We start from the raw sequence: 14,308 nt of genomic DNA, 5'->3' as shown, positions 1-14,308 counted from the left end.
GCATACTTCTGGGCAGCTCGGAGTAACTATGAGAAGCTTGTGGTCACTATGAGAAGCTCTGCATACTTCTGGGAAGCTCAGAGTAACTATGAGAAGCTTGTGATCACTATGAGAAGCTCGGCATACTTCTGGGCAGCTCAGTGGAACTATGAGAAGCTTGTGATCACTATGAGAAGCTCTGCATACTTCTGGGCAGCTCAGTGGAACTATGAGAAGCTTGTGATCACTATGAGAAGCTCAGCATACTTCTGGGCTGCTCAGTGGAACTATGAGAAGCTTGTGATCACTATGAGAAGCTCGGCATACTTCTGGGCTGCTCAGTGGAACTATGAGAAGCTTGTGATCACTATGAGAAGCTCTGCATACTTCTGGGCAGCTCAGTGGAACTATGAGAAGCTTGTGATCACTATGAGAAGCTCAGCATACCTCTGGGCTGCTCAGTGGAACTATGAGAAGCTTGTGATCACTATGAGAAGCTCTGCATACTTCTGGGAAGCTCAGAGTAACTATGAGAAGCTTGTGATCACTATGAGAAGCTCGGCATACTTCTGGGCAGCTCAGTGGAACTATGAGAAGCTTGTGATCACTATGAGAAGCTCGGCATACTTCTGGGCAGCTCAGTGGAACTATGAGAAGGTTGTGATCACTATGAGAAGCTCAGCATACTTCTGGGCTGCTCAGTGGAACTATGAGAAGCTTGTGATCACTATGAGAAGCTCGGCATACTTCTGGGCTGCTCAGTGGAACTATGAGAAGCTTGTGATCACTATGAGAAGCTCTGCATACTTCTGGGCAGCTCAGTGGAACTATGAGAATCTTGTGATCACTATGAGAAGCTCTGCATACTTCTGGGAAGCTCAGAGTAACTATGAGAAGCTTGTGACCACTATGAGAAGCTCTGCATACGTCTGGCCAGCTCGGAGTAACTATGAGAAGCTTGTGATCACTATGAGAAGCTCTGCATACTTCTGGGCTGCTCAGTGGAACTATGAGAAGCTTGTGATCACTATGAGAAGCTCATCATGATTTTGAGCAGCTCAGGGCAGTGTATGATAACGCTGAGAAACTCAGCATAGTTCAGGGCAGCTCAGGATAACTCAGGGTAGTTCATAATAAATCTGGGAAGCACGGCATAATTTTGGGTAGCAGAGGATAACTCTTGGAAGCTCGTGATATCACTGAGAATATCAGCATACTTCTGGCAGCTTAGGGGAACTATGAGAAGCTCATGATAACTCTGAGAAGCTTGGCATAATTCTGGGCAGCTCAGTATAGCTCTAAGAAGCTTATGATAACTCTGAGAAGCTTGGCATAATTCTGAGCAGTTCATGATAACTCTAGGACGCTTAGCGGGATAAGTCTGGGGTGGTAAGCAAAGCTCTGCACAGCTCAACATAAGACTGGGTAGTTCAAGACAACTAAGGGTGGCAAAGAATAATGCTGGGCACCAAGGCATGCAAAGTCAAGGCAGCCCATGATACCCTTGGAGAGGTTGGGATGGCGTATAGCATTATCAAGATAACCAGAGGGTGTTCAGGAACTCTTACGGTATCTAAGAGCATCTCAGTCAATCCTGGATCAGGGAGGATATTTCATGATAACACATAGTAGCGCAGAAATTTGAGACCAGCTGTGGATAAAGCCGGGCAACTAAGGCTAATTGATGGCAGCTCTGGGAGACTCAGAACAGGTCAGGATAACCTTCTTGCTGGCCTCAATGTGTCCTCACCGCTGCTTCCCCCACTGCCGTCCGATCTCTTCGCCTGTCATTACACCTCTCACCTGGTCGTGAGTCCAGTCTGTTCTCATCTTTCCTGCAATCTCGTTGACTGTCCTTACATCTACTCTCCTGACCCAGGGTTTCCTCTTTTCTCATCTCTCCTTCTATCACTTCAGCTGTCCTTACACCTACTCATCAGACCTCTACTCTCCTCATCTCTCCTGATATCTCTTCACCTCTCATTGTATTTACTCACCTGATCTCTGGCCTCCTCTCTTCTCATCTCTCCTATCTATTTGCCTCTCTGTGCACCTACTCACCTGATCTATGGTCTCCTCTCTTCTCATCTCTCTGGGTATCTCTTTGCCCGTCCTTGCATCTACTCACCTGATCTATGGTCTCCTCTCTTCTCATCTCTCCTGGTATCTCTTTGCCAGTCCGTGCATCTACTCACCTGATCTCTGGCCTCCCCTTCTTCTCATCTCTCCTATCTAGTCACCTGTCCTTGCACCTACTCACCTGATCTCTGGCCTCCATTTCTTCTGATCTCTCCTATCTAGTCACCTGTCCTTGCACCTACTCACCTGATCTCTGGCCTCCCTTTCTTCTCATCTCTCCTATCTAGTCACCTGTCCTTGCACCTACTCACCTGATCTCTGGCCTCCCTTTCTTCTGATCTCTCCTATCTAGTCACCTGTCCTTGCACCTTCTCACCTGATCTATGGTCTCCTCTCGTCTCATCTGTCCTATCTAGTCACCTGTCCTTGCACCTACTCACCTGATCTCTGGCCTCCCTTCTCATCTCTCCTATCTACTCACCTGTTCTTGCACCTACTCACCTGATCTATGACCGCCTCTCTTCTCATCTCTACTATCCATTCACCTGTCCATGCAACTACTCACTTGATCTATGGTCTGCACTCTTCTCATCCCTCCTTCTATCTCTTCATCTGTCCTTGCATCTATTCACTTGATCTGTGGTCTGCACTCTTCTCATCCCTCCTTCTATCTCTTCCTCTGTCCTTGCATCTACTCACCTGATCTCTGGCCTTTTCTCTTCTCCTCTCGCCTCCTCTTTTCTCATCTCTCCTGCTATCCCTTAGCCTGTCCTTGCATCTACTCACCCGTTCTCAGGCCTCGCCTCTTCTCATTTCTCCTGCTATCTCTTCACCTGTCTGCGCATCTACTCATCTGATCTATGTCCTTCTCTCTTCTCACTCTCTTGCTATCTTTTCAGCCGTCAGTGTATCTACTCCCCTCATATCTGGCCTCCTCTCTTCTCATCTCTCCGCCTGTCCTTGGAACTACTCACCTGATATCTGGCCTCCTCTCTTCTCATCTCTCCTGCTATTCCATCACATGTCTGTGCATCTACTTACCTGATCTCTGGGCTCCCCTCTTCTCATCTCTCCTATACCTTCACCTTTCCTTGCATCTACTCACCTGATCTAGGATCTCAGCTCTTCTCAGCACTCCTGCTATCTCTTCACCCATCCTTGCATCTACTCACCCGATCTCTGGTGTCCCCTCTTATCATCTCTCCTACTATCTCTTCACCTGTCCTTGAATCTACTCACCTAATCTCTTGCCTCCCCTCTTCTCGTCTCTCCTGCTATCTCTTTGCCTGTCCGTACATCATTTCACTGGGTCTAAGTTCTCTGTTCTTCTCATCTCTCCTGCTATCTCTTCGCTTGTCCTTGCATCTACTCATCTGATCCCTGACCTCTCCTCTTCTCATCCTTCCTGCTATCTCTTCGCATGTCCTTGCATCTACTCATCTGATCCCTGACCTCCCCTCTTCTCATACTTCCTGCTATCTCTTCGCATGTCCTTGCATCTACTCATCTGATTCCTGACCTCCCCTCTTCTCATCCTTCCTGCTATCTCGTTGCCTGTCCTAGCATCTTGTCACTGGGTCTAAAGTCTCAGCCTTTCTGATCTCTCCTGCTACCTATTCACATGTCCTTGAATCTACTCACCTGATCTATGGTCTCCTCTCTTCTCATCTGCCCTGCTATTGCTTCGCCTGTCCTTGCATCTACTCACTGGGTCTAAGGCCTCCACTCTTCTCATCTCTCCTGCTATCTCTACTCTACCCTGTTGTCTCTACAGGTTACTATAACGGCCACACCAAGGTAGCCATCAAAAGTCTGAAGCAGGGCACGATGTCACCCAATGCCTTCCTGGCAGAAGCCAATCTGATGAAGAACCTGCAGCATCCACGGCTCGTGCGGCTGTATGCGGTGGTGACTGAGGAACCCATCTACATCGTCACTGAATTCATGGAAAATGGTATGGTTGAGTCATTTGGTAACGCATTGCATACAAGCAAGCCGCATGCTAAGGTCTAAACCTATTATAAGGGCCAGGCATGCAAACAGGGCCACACCTAATGCAAGGCTCGGGCAAACGGTAAGGCCCATATTTACAGATAGGGCCCGAGTTATATGAAGACCCGGATCTTTAACAAGGCCCAGCACGGTAAAAAGGGCCACCTCTATAGCTAAGGCCTTGTACTACAATTAGCGCCGGGCATGTGGTAACTTCCAGACCTAGATGTTAAGACAGAATAGTTTTGAGGATTCTGGGGCCACTTTCTATGGCCCCTCATCCTTTTGCTTGCCCCCTCTATTTTTTGGATCACTGACTTATTTCTGGTGGCCAGAGGGTCTTTTCCTGACGTGCCTCAGCCACTTAGGTTATATGGTCCTGGGTCGCCGATAAGGCTCCCAGTCCCAGGGGAGCCTCTCAAACACCCCATTTGTGCTCTAGGGTGTTTCTATTACCTCACATTGGTGTTAGGGAGTATTCTGGTGGGAGCAGTGCTTTTATTTTGTCTTCAGCAGAGGTGCAAGCCATTTTACCACAATGGTAGCCTAGCATAACTTTTTGGGAACCATTCAGATGCCAGTGTATTTTTTAAAGCCCTACCTTCAGTGATATTGTATGTCAGGGCTTCTTTTGTTCAGGGAAACCATGAGGAAGGGCCTAAAAAGGCTTTTCCCATCACATGGTCTCATTCTGAACCCACATGTCAGCCTCCATATTGGTTCTAACAGGTTTACTGGTCCCTGGGCTCTCCGTTTCACTTCCTGTGCGAGAGATCTGGACTGAGCGGCCATCCTGATGGGAATTCTTTCTCTCCAGCCTCCCCTTAGTGATTGGCTGCCCCGCTTTGGCCAGCTCCTTTTTGCAGTGTTATTTAAGGTTTATCCCCGCCCCTACTCTCTCTCTCGCTGCTCTCTTCTGGATCTTGGAAGAAGCAGACCTGAACACCTTCTGGAAGATTTTCCTGCCATTTTACCACCTCCCCAGGCCATATAGGCTGCATTTCATGGTTTGGGGATATCCCAGTTTTTTATGTTGATAGAAGACCAGCCTTGGCTTTCTGCCTCCACCTCCTGCTTCCACTTGAATGTTGGGTCTAGATTTTCATCCCTGTGCTGTTTTCCTGCCAGGCTCTTCCACTGTGCAGAAGGTAGCTTCCGCCGCTTGGAAGGTTAGTGGGCACCAGTACCCCACTTCATCTGCTCCTTGGCCTGTCCGGGGTCGCATCCACCTTCGTACTCATCATGGGGCCGTTTCTGTGGCTAGGCAACCCTTCCCTTGTCCACTGAGCATCTGGAATCCATGCTCAGGGGTTCCCTCATCTTCCTCTAGTTTCCCCGCTGGTATTTCCACTGCTGGCTGGAGTTAGGGGCTCTATCATGGGAAGGCTGCTTGTTCTTCCTTTTACTTGTCTGGGCTGTCCCTGGTTGAGGGTTCAAGTCCCCGGACACTGGATCCCTGTAAACCTCCCCTAGGAAGACGACTGTATTTACCTGGGTTGTTTTGTCTTGCTGGAGCTGTTTTTGAAGAAATTGCTGCCTTAAGTTTAGAGCTCTAGTTCCCAGGGACATTTATTCAAGATACTAACCCCCAGACTCCCCTTTGGTCTGGGGGTGAGATTCTTGGGGAGCAAGTCACTACTGCATTTCCCACTGAGTAACATTGGGGCCCCCCCTGCTCTGCTGCTTCTTCTTCTGGGTATTTGGGTTCTGGATCTCTTCACTGGGGTTCCCTCTTGTCCTTCCTGATGTTGTATGCTACCAAATCCACACCTGTGGGATAAAACAGACACTTTATTTATAATTAATCTTTCATAACATGTTTAATACCAGAGATTGGTTTCTAATCGCACCATCGGGATTCGAACCTGTGTTGCGCTGTGTTGTCTTGCTTCCAAAAGAAACGCGTTGCCCCTGAGCTATCCCCCCTCACTTACCTTTTTTCCCCCCATAAGCCTTCACTTATGGAATAAGGCGATGTCGACCATACCGAAAAATATTTGGCTGAAACTGGAAGGCTGTTTTTGGAGAACAGTTCTAAACCTGCCTAAATCAACCGGTTTATAGTGAAAAGGTCGAATTTAAAAAAGTTGAATGTCAAAATCTCGAAAAAAAATCTGGAAAAAAAAAAGTCTAATTTTTTTTATGACGTTCTTTATTCGAACCCCTCCAAACCCCCTTTTTTTTTTTTTTTTTTTTGTTTTACCCATTTTTTTTATTCTCGGACCCCAAAACAAATATATAATTAAAAAAAGAGGGAATTCGACTTTTTTTTTTTCGAGATTTATTTTTCAAGATTATTGTCATTCGACTTTTTTTTTCAAGATTTTGACTGGATACCAAATCAACCCCAATGGCCTCAATCAGACACAAATTGTCACTGCTCTTGCTAAAAGCAACGATTGAGTGCAACAGCATGATGCTATACAGGAAACCCTGCTTATGGACCCCTCTGAGATATACAATCTGATAAACATGGAGACTACAGGGCGCTGCGGCAAAGTCCTTAATGCATGGGCACAAGAAAACAAAGATAAACTGGATGCAATACAAAGTTCAGAAGACGAACTGCTCCAAAACCCGTCAAAGAGAAAAAGGAAAATGGAAGAGTTCGACTGGATCCACACTTTAGAAATAGCTGCAAAAAAAAAGCTGATAGCGCACCTTCCGGCAAACACAAAAAAGTTAAACCAGACACAGGAATTCCGGAAGAAATTTCCAAACAGAGCACTTAGAAACTACTTCCTAAGAGCACGTCTAAATCTTCTGGAATCAAACGAAATCCGGGCAGTCAGAGGCCTCTCAACCACAAGTACCCACAGACATTGCAAGAATCAAGCACAGACTGAAACCATCAGGCACCTCCTACTGTCATGCCCAGAAACACAAAGTATCAGAAGAACATATCTAAAACATCTATTTTCCTCAACACTTCTGTGTGAAGTAGCCACTTGGTGGCCATGCCTCATCAACAGACAAAAGACCTCATGGATAATAGCGACAACAAAAATTCTTCAAAAAGCCTTCGACATAATTGAACAAAGCAAGCACTCTGCTTAGAGCCTGTGTTCATGGACTTGCCACTCCAGTGTCGAATCTAGAACTTGTACTACCTTTCTTTCATGCAACTTGATGACAATAATCTTGAAAGCAACTCCTTGTAAAGATCGCTAACATGATTTCATCAAGAAATACAAACAAATTATTCAAATGCTATTCCGTTGAGTGCAGGAATTAATGTGTAGTGTTGGCCATCAATGCCTTCAAGACTAGTTCCCTGGGTGATGAAATGACTGGTTCCCTTTTATCCCCATCCCCTCTGCACTATATGTGTTGTGCACTTACCACCAGATATAAGGCCTACGGTATATACCAAGAGTGGGTTGTGTCTTTAGGACACTATGCTATGTGCTGTGCATGCACTAGGCATTATTAACTATTTTGTTAGACAGTCTGTTTCCCTCCCACCCCCCTTGTCACTATGTGGAGTATGCCTATCTGGGATAGAGGGCTCACCTTAACGATGGGCCTGGTGCCACTACCACCCAATCCGGCACGCCGGCGAGGGTGTTATTGCTACCAGCAGCCAAGATTTTTAATCCACACTGCGGGTGGCAATCAATTTGTATGAATATACAGGATGCATGCTCGTGGCATCCCGTTCATTCAGAGAAATACTTACCTAAGATGGCTGCCATGGAAATGGAAGGTGTGGTGCCATGCAGAGCCTCTATCCCATTTCCATTGCAGCCTGGGATGCAGAAACGATGGTGGCGCCACCGGTAGAGGCATCAGGAGGGGTCAAGAAGGTCAGGGGAGGGAGTGGCGACCGGAGGGATTGGGTGGTGGAAGCAAGATGGTGGGCGAATGGTGGCAGTTACAAGCTTGCAAGGAATGCAGGCTTGGATCATGGGATGCAGCCCCAGATCTGAGCAAGCTGATTGGCTGCGGTGCCCACACCGGGTGCTAATGTACATCATGTGCCTAAGAACCTATTTGAACCAATAGATATAAGCATGTGTAACATAATACATGTATATATATGTTTTGTGCGATGTATATTTTCGTGGGCAGGTGTGTGGACTCCATTTACCTATGTGTCAGCCTACTAGTCCTACCTGAAAGTTAAGTCTTGTCACTCTGCCCACGTTACTTACAGTTGTCAGGTCAGTAATGTGACCTTGTCAAGAGGGGATGGGAACCCCCCTTATTTATTTATTTTAATTTTTGTAACGCGCCACATACCCGTGGGCCTCAGGGCGCACATGAAGACGAGACAAGACAGACTAACACAAGAGGCAGAAAAGGAGGGAGGAATCATAAGCGAGTTATTCAAGGGTAAAGAGGTGAGTTTTTATGGCTCGTTTGAACACAGTATAGCTTTGGATCTGCCGTATCCGAGCTGGTAGTGTATTCCAAAGAAGGGGACCCTGAGCATCAAGGGTGGTAAGAAGTGAGCCATGGCCTGAAGTGAGAGGCCTACCAGGGTGGAAGCCAGACCCAGTCCTACCCCAGAGGGGACAGTGTTGGTTGAGAGGTCCCCAGTTCCTGTCCCCTCCCCACATGTCTGCATGTACCTGAACAGCACCACTTTTAATCACCCAATACCTCTTAAACCAAATGCTTGTCCATTTATTTGGTTGTTATTCCGGGCATCCACAGATATCAAAAGCCTGGGTGGTCCACCCGCATGATTGCATCCATCAGAGCCTCTAAGCGGACTATTCCAGTCATTCGATTCCCCGATTAGCAGGAAGAGAGCGAACCGCCAAACAGCAAAGCAGAGGATCCACGCATCCACGAGAAACGCAGTGCACTACCAGATGTCAACACACACTGTGCCACTAGGGAGCTGCACAAGAGAGACTATTACCACCGTGCTACAGAGTGGCTCTTTCAAAACTCCAAAGCCCTTCCAATACTTACCTCAGACTAAGTTTTGGCATATGTCCCCTAACATAAACTGTAACATTTACCAATGCAGGCTACCATCGTTCTGGCATAGCGGCCCCACACAGCAAAAAGGGGAAAGTTAGGCCGAGATTGGTTACAGGATAAAGTGCAATGGGAGAAGGAGGGGGAGTATAAAAAGGGGGACAGGGAACAGAAAGGTGAGGCTTGTTTGTCTGAGGTCAGAGGAGGAGGAGGTGGATGACCAAGGGACCAGAATGAGGAAGGACTGTGGGCTGGAGGGTTGAGGTGTTTTTGAGAAAAGGTGAGGTATTGGTAGGGGAGTGAAAGTGGTACTGTGTTGTGAGTATGTGCGTAAGGTGGGTAAGGTGGGTGAGTGAGAGTATTTGAGGACGTGTAGAGAGTGAGTGGAAGGTGAATGAGGGAGTGAAATGAGGGTGACTGAGTACAAGATTGGGTGGAGAAGTGGGTGGAGAAGTAGTAGTGTAAGGCAGTCCAGAGGACCAGGGGTTCGCCTCACAAATCACCGCTTAGCAGAGTACCCAGGCCCCATCGAACCCTCTCCTGGCAATGCAGGGGGACTCAGCCATAGGGCAAATTATAACTGTCCTTTACTTACCAAACAGACAGGGATCATACAGAAAACACAGAAAATCTCCGGCAATAACAGCTCCTGAGCCTGCGTCACGAGCTTTTATCCAGTAATGACATCACAATCTCCAACCCTTCCCCAAAAAGCTAAGAGCTGTCTCTATTGGTTAGTTCGGGTAGTAACACCTATAGGTATCCCCTATATGAGCTGTCTAACTCCCCAAAACCGATCTACTACATTGTTGCATGGGTGCAGGATGACCATTGGCCCTTGCCCCATTACACACCAACCCAGGATTTGTGCTCCCTGATTAGCTGGAGCGGGTCTCCCCAGGCCTGGGACCCTGTTCTCTTCACAGCGCTCTGTTTACCTTTTCAAGGTAATGAGAAAGACTGTGTGTCCCCATTTTTGCCACTGGTATAGCTGCCTAGCCTGGGAGAGTGCCTGCCAACTGCAGTCGTTGGTGGACAACGCACGTATCAATTCTATCTGTCTTCGCTGGGGACAGCTTGTCTTCCCACCATGGGTAAATGGCCATTGTTTGGCTGGGCTGAGTTACGTGGGTGAGGACTTGAAAATGGACGTTACGGTCTGCAATTAGTGAGGATTTTGGTTTGTTATTTCGCAAGTGGCTCCCTGCCCCAGGAGCCAGGAATGTTCCTCCCGCCCTTGTCCTTGGCTGTGACAACTGGCCCTGTGCTTCGTGCTGTATAGTCTGTATCTCTTCTTCCCTTATTCTGAGGCCTGTGGCTTCATGTGAATTCACTACAGTCATTATATGGTTTCCTTATATATATATATATATATATATATATATATATATATATATATATATATATATATATATATATATATATATATATATATGTATATATATATATATATATATGTATATATATATATATATATATATATATATATATATATATATATATAGTATTATTTTCTTTAGAGGTTAGTAGTACTCGGCTCTTCAAGGTTCCTTATACTTCCCTGTCGTTCCATATAGTTAGTTGCAATAAAGCGGTCGCAAGCTTGCTCTGTGTGACTTTTGCTTCCTTGCGTTTTTGCATTTGTCTAGTGAAAGGAAAGGCTTCTGACAGTATGTATATGTATCCACCCTCTATCTACAGAATGGTGTGTGTATGTTCTTTGTGTATGCATGTGTGTGTCTGGGTAACTTCGTGCAGGGATGCAAGTTTACTTCGTGACTATCGTTACTATGTCATGGTTTCACCAATTATGTCAGCACAGCTGGATATTTATCATTAGTCAACCTGGTCCAGTGATGGGGTACCTGTTTCGGCAAAGAAATCAGCTGGATAGGGTTTGAACGGTTGTCTAAGAGAATATCTTCTCACATACGAAGAATGCACCGGTCCACCTGTGGGTTGGCCAAATAGCGACTGGCATCTCTCGTTTCTCATACTTCGGGCTGACATGCGCATGGGGAACATGAGGGCAATTCCAGGGACCCTCTCTTCAGTCCTCCCTATGGTCAACCTGTCAACTACTTCTCCAAGCCTATTCACTGTTGCCCTTGGAAGCCAAATCTTTGTCACTCCTCCCAGGTGACCATAGAAAATTGCAGGATCATCGAAACTCCATGTCATGTTACAGCAGTCACCTTCTGGGTTGAACCATATCCATTTTGCCCAATATTTCTTGTCGTTGTTGGGATCTACAAACACTATTCAAGTCAGGAACAGTGGCCACCCTGTTATTTGTGCCCTCAGTGTATCTCAGGCTTCTATTATCGTATCCTCTTCGGAAGTTGTTTCTATCAATACTTTAATTCCTACAGTTTTCAGTCTTTTTTGGCATTGTGCGATGCATATCCTGATCACACACAGTGTCAGTAGTACTAGTATTAATTCTGCCAGCAATAATTTCAGTCCGTTTCCCATCCATGTAGGTCTCCATGAGAATATATATGACTGCCACCCTTCATCTTTTCCTGCCCCTTTTGCTTCTTCCTCCATTTTGGTATGCATTTGTGACAATCTGGTAACTGCCTCCTCCGTTAGTGTTCCATTAGCTTCATTGTTTGCTGGAACAACGCGCAGCAAGAAAATCCACTCTTGGCACAAACTCCTCCTTCCATTGCTGTGAGGAGGTCCAGAACATACCTGTTCTGGAGGGCCATCACCTTTACTGCTCAGAGCTCTTCTTTTATGGCATTGAAGCTGCTAACAGTTGAGTTTATTGCTTGCATCAGTTCCCACCCCGTAATCTGGAGCCATTTTGTGTTTGTGTATGTCTGTACTGCAGGAACTACCGATGCAAAGAACATCTCTGTCCTGCTGAACAACCGGTGCTCAGGTGGTATGTCCTCCATAGAGTCTTCCTTTGCTGAGGATATGTAGTTCCCTCTTTTTACCCTACTTAATTCCAATGGCCTCTTCTTTCTTCCAGCATCGTCCATTTTAGGGAAGTCATCTGTTTTGATGTCTTTCGGTTGAACTACTAATGCTGGCGTGTTAATATGTGCCAGTGAGCATATTGTTCCCCAGTTGGGTGTCAGTTTTTTCGTATGCCTTGGATCTGCAGGCCCAGTAATGATCCATTAATACCGCTGCCCAATTTGTCATGCCTTGAACTTTTAATGTCTCCTTGCATTCCTTGTTTCCCCAACATTTACTGCTTCATCATTCTGGAAACACGGTACTGGTTTATTCAGTGGTATTATGGGCATTGGCCCAGCTTCATTCTCCACCCAGGTCAGTAACGTGGTACTTGCATCCCATTCCTTTAGACATTTGTCATTTTCTTCTTGAACTGTACGAAATGGAACTGTTAGGAGCATATGCGCCTTGCTCCCCACTACTCCTTCTTTCCATCCTTCGGCTGTGTATACCTGGCCATATACAAGCATCTGTGGTCTTGCCCAGAATCATAGTTCTCCACCTTTCTCTATTCGCCCTTTCTTGGGACATGGTAGTTCCTTCAATGTTATTGTTTTTGTCTCCCATTTCTGTGGGCGGTCAATGATATATTGTATAGCCTGGTCTTTTTCCCAATAACTGTTCATCATATCTAGTGTTTTTATATAGCTGTCTTCATAGGGAAATGTTGCTTTGAACAGCCATCTGAAGGTTCCCATCTTCCCTTGGAATCTTCCTTGGGTGGTACACATTGCTAAGTACATAATGCATTGTGTTCTTGCTGCTGGTATTTCAGTTGCCACAAACGTTCTGGTGGCACTCATGGCATGGGGGATAAGAGAGCAGACACATCAGCTCTCTCCAGTTATCTGTTTACCTACTTTAGTCATGTGTTTGTACCACATGTTTTTTCAACACCATTCCTCGTATATGGTTACGCGCCTGGGATGGAGTGTCAATGTCTAAGATGTCATTAAAATATGCAACGCATTTTGCTTCCGTGTTTACTGCCTCATTGTGCCTGGAGACGGGATCCTCCCCCCTTGTGTGGGCCTGGCACTTCACAACCACTATGCCCAGTGGGAGTTGTAGTGCTTCTATCAGTCCCCAATAGGAGTGCGTGCTGCACTGGTGACCCGTCAGCACCTCCTCAGCCAGCGTGACAGCCCGGAATGCACTGTGGATGTCACGTAGACTGAATCTGAACATATTGTCACTGCCTTGTCCCTGCTTTGCTCCAGAGCCAGTATTAGAACTACAAGCTCTGCAGCGTGTGCTGAGAAATGTAATGGTAATCGTGCACATACTATCACCTCACTTGTCCCGTCCTCTTTTAGCTTCACTACTGCCGTACCAGTATGTCTTTCTCCCGTGGTCTGGTCTCTTGTGGACGACTCATCAATATAAAGTACTTCTCCCCCCAAGTGCATCCTCCGTACCTTTGAGATGTCATCATGGCTTCTATGTTTGCAGTGCAGTCGCGTACGTAGTCGTTGTCCTATATGGGCTCGCGACGGATGGCACCTGGTTCACAAGTCTGCACCTCGCTACTTTGATATCTGGATTTGACAATATCACCTCATATCCAGAAGCCCTTTGTGTGTTCAGCTTGCTTTCGGTCACTCTAGTATTGTAAAGAGAGCCTGCTCCACAAAAAGAGTTGTGCCGCATCCCATGGTAATACCTACTGATTTCTGCAAATGCGGCAGCATCTTGTGCCTGCTCGCAAGAGTAGTGTCCTTTCATCACTGGGTCTAACTTCCTGCTGTAATATGTTAATGGTTTGTGACCCATGGATTTTTTCTGCGTCAGTACTGCGGTCATTACTACTCTGTTTGAGTGTGAGAATAAGTAAAATTCCCCTTGATAGTCTGGGATCCCTAACACTGGAGCTGTGCATATTGCTACCTGCAGCTCTTCGAATGCCTCAGTAATTTCTTCGGTCCATTGTAATGTACCATCACCTTTCTGTGCTTCTTTCAGTGCACTCAACAAGGGTCTTGTATATGTGCTGTAGCCGAACACCCATGCTCTGCAGTTATTACATAATCTTAGAAACAGCTGCATTTGTCTTAAGGTTGTGTGTTTTGGGGTCTTACGAATCCCCTCTGACCTCTATGGTGTCACTTTTTGCCCCTCTTGGGAGAACAGTTGCCCAATGTATAATACTTCCTTTTGGCAATATTGTGGTTGGGCCTTGTCTACCTTGTACCCCTTTTCTGCAAACACAGTCAACATGTGCACTGAGTCATTTCTGCACAGTGTTTTCATTTTGCTACAGATCAAGATATCATCTACGTATTGTATGACAACTCTTTCTAACTGTACATTGCCTAAATCCATCTGGAGGACCCTGTTAAATATGGATGGGGGC

General features: G+C 46.3%; 1 protein-coding gene across 1 annotated transcript in view; it reads left to right on the top strand.

Annotated features, from left to right (window-relative positions):
* The window catches only part of LCK (LCK proto-oncogene, Src family tyrosine kinase), a 544,660-nt gene that overhangs the window by 318,203 nt on the left and 212,149 nt on the right, over positions 1-14,308 (top strand). The window contains exon 9 of the mRNA XM_069622474.1: positions 3,833-4,012. Within this exon, the coding sequence (XP_069478575.1) occupies positions 3,833-4,012 (180 nt within the window). The remainder of the gene's footprint in view (positions 1-3,832; positions 4,013-14,308) is intronic.

This window comes from Ambystoma mexicanum, chromosome 11, assembly GCF_040938575.1.
Source record: "Ambystoma mexicanum isolate Mex_15411 chromosome 11, UKY_AmexF1_1, whole genome shotgun sequence".
NCBI lineage: Eukaryota > Metazoa > Chordata > Amphibia > Caudata > Ambystomatidae > Ambystoma > Ambystoma mexicanum.
This window is presented reverse-complemented; position numbering and strand designations above follow the sequence as displayed.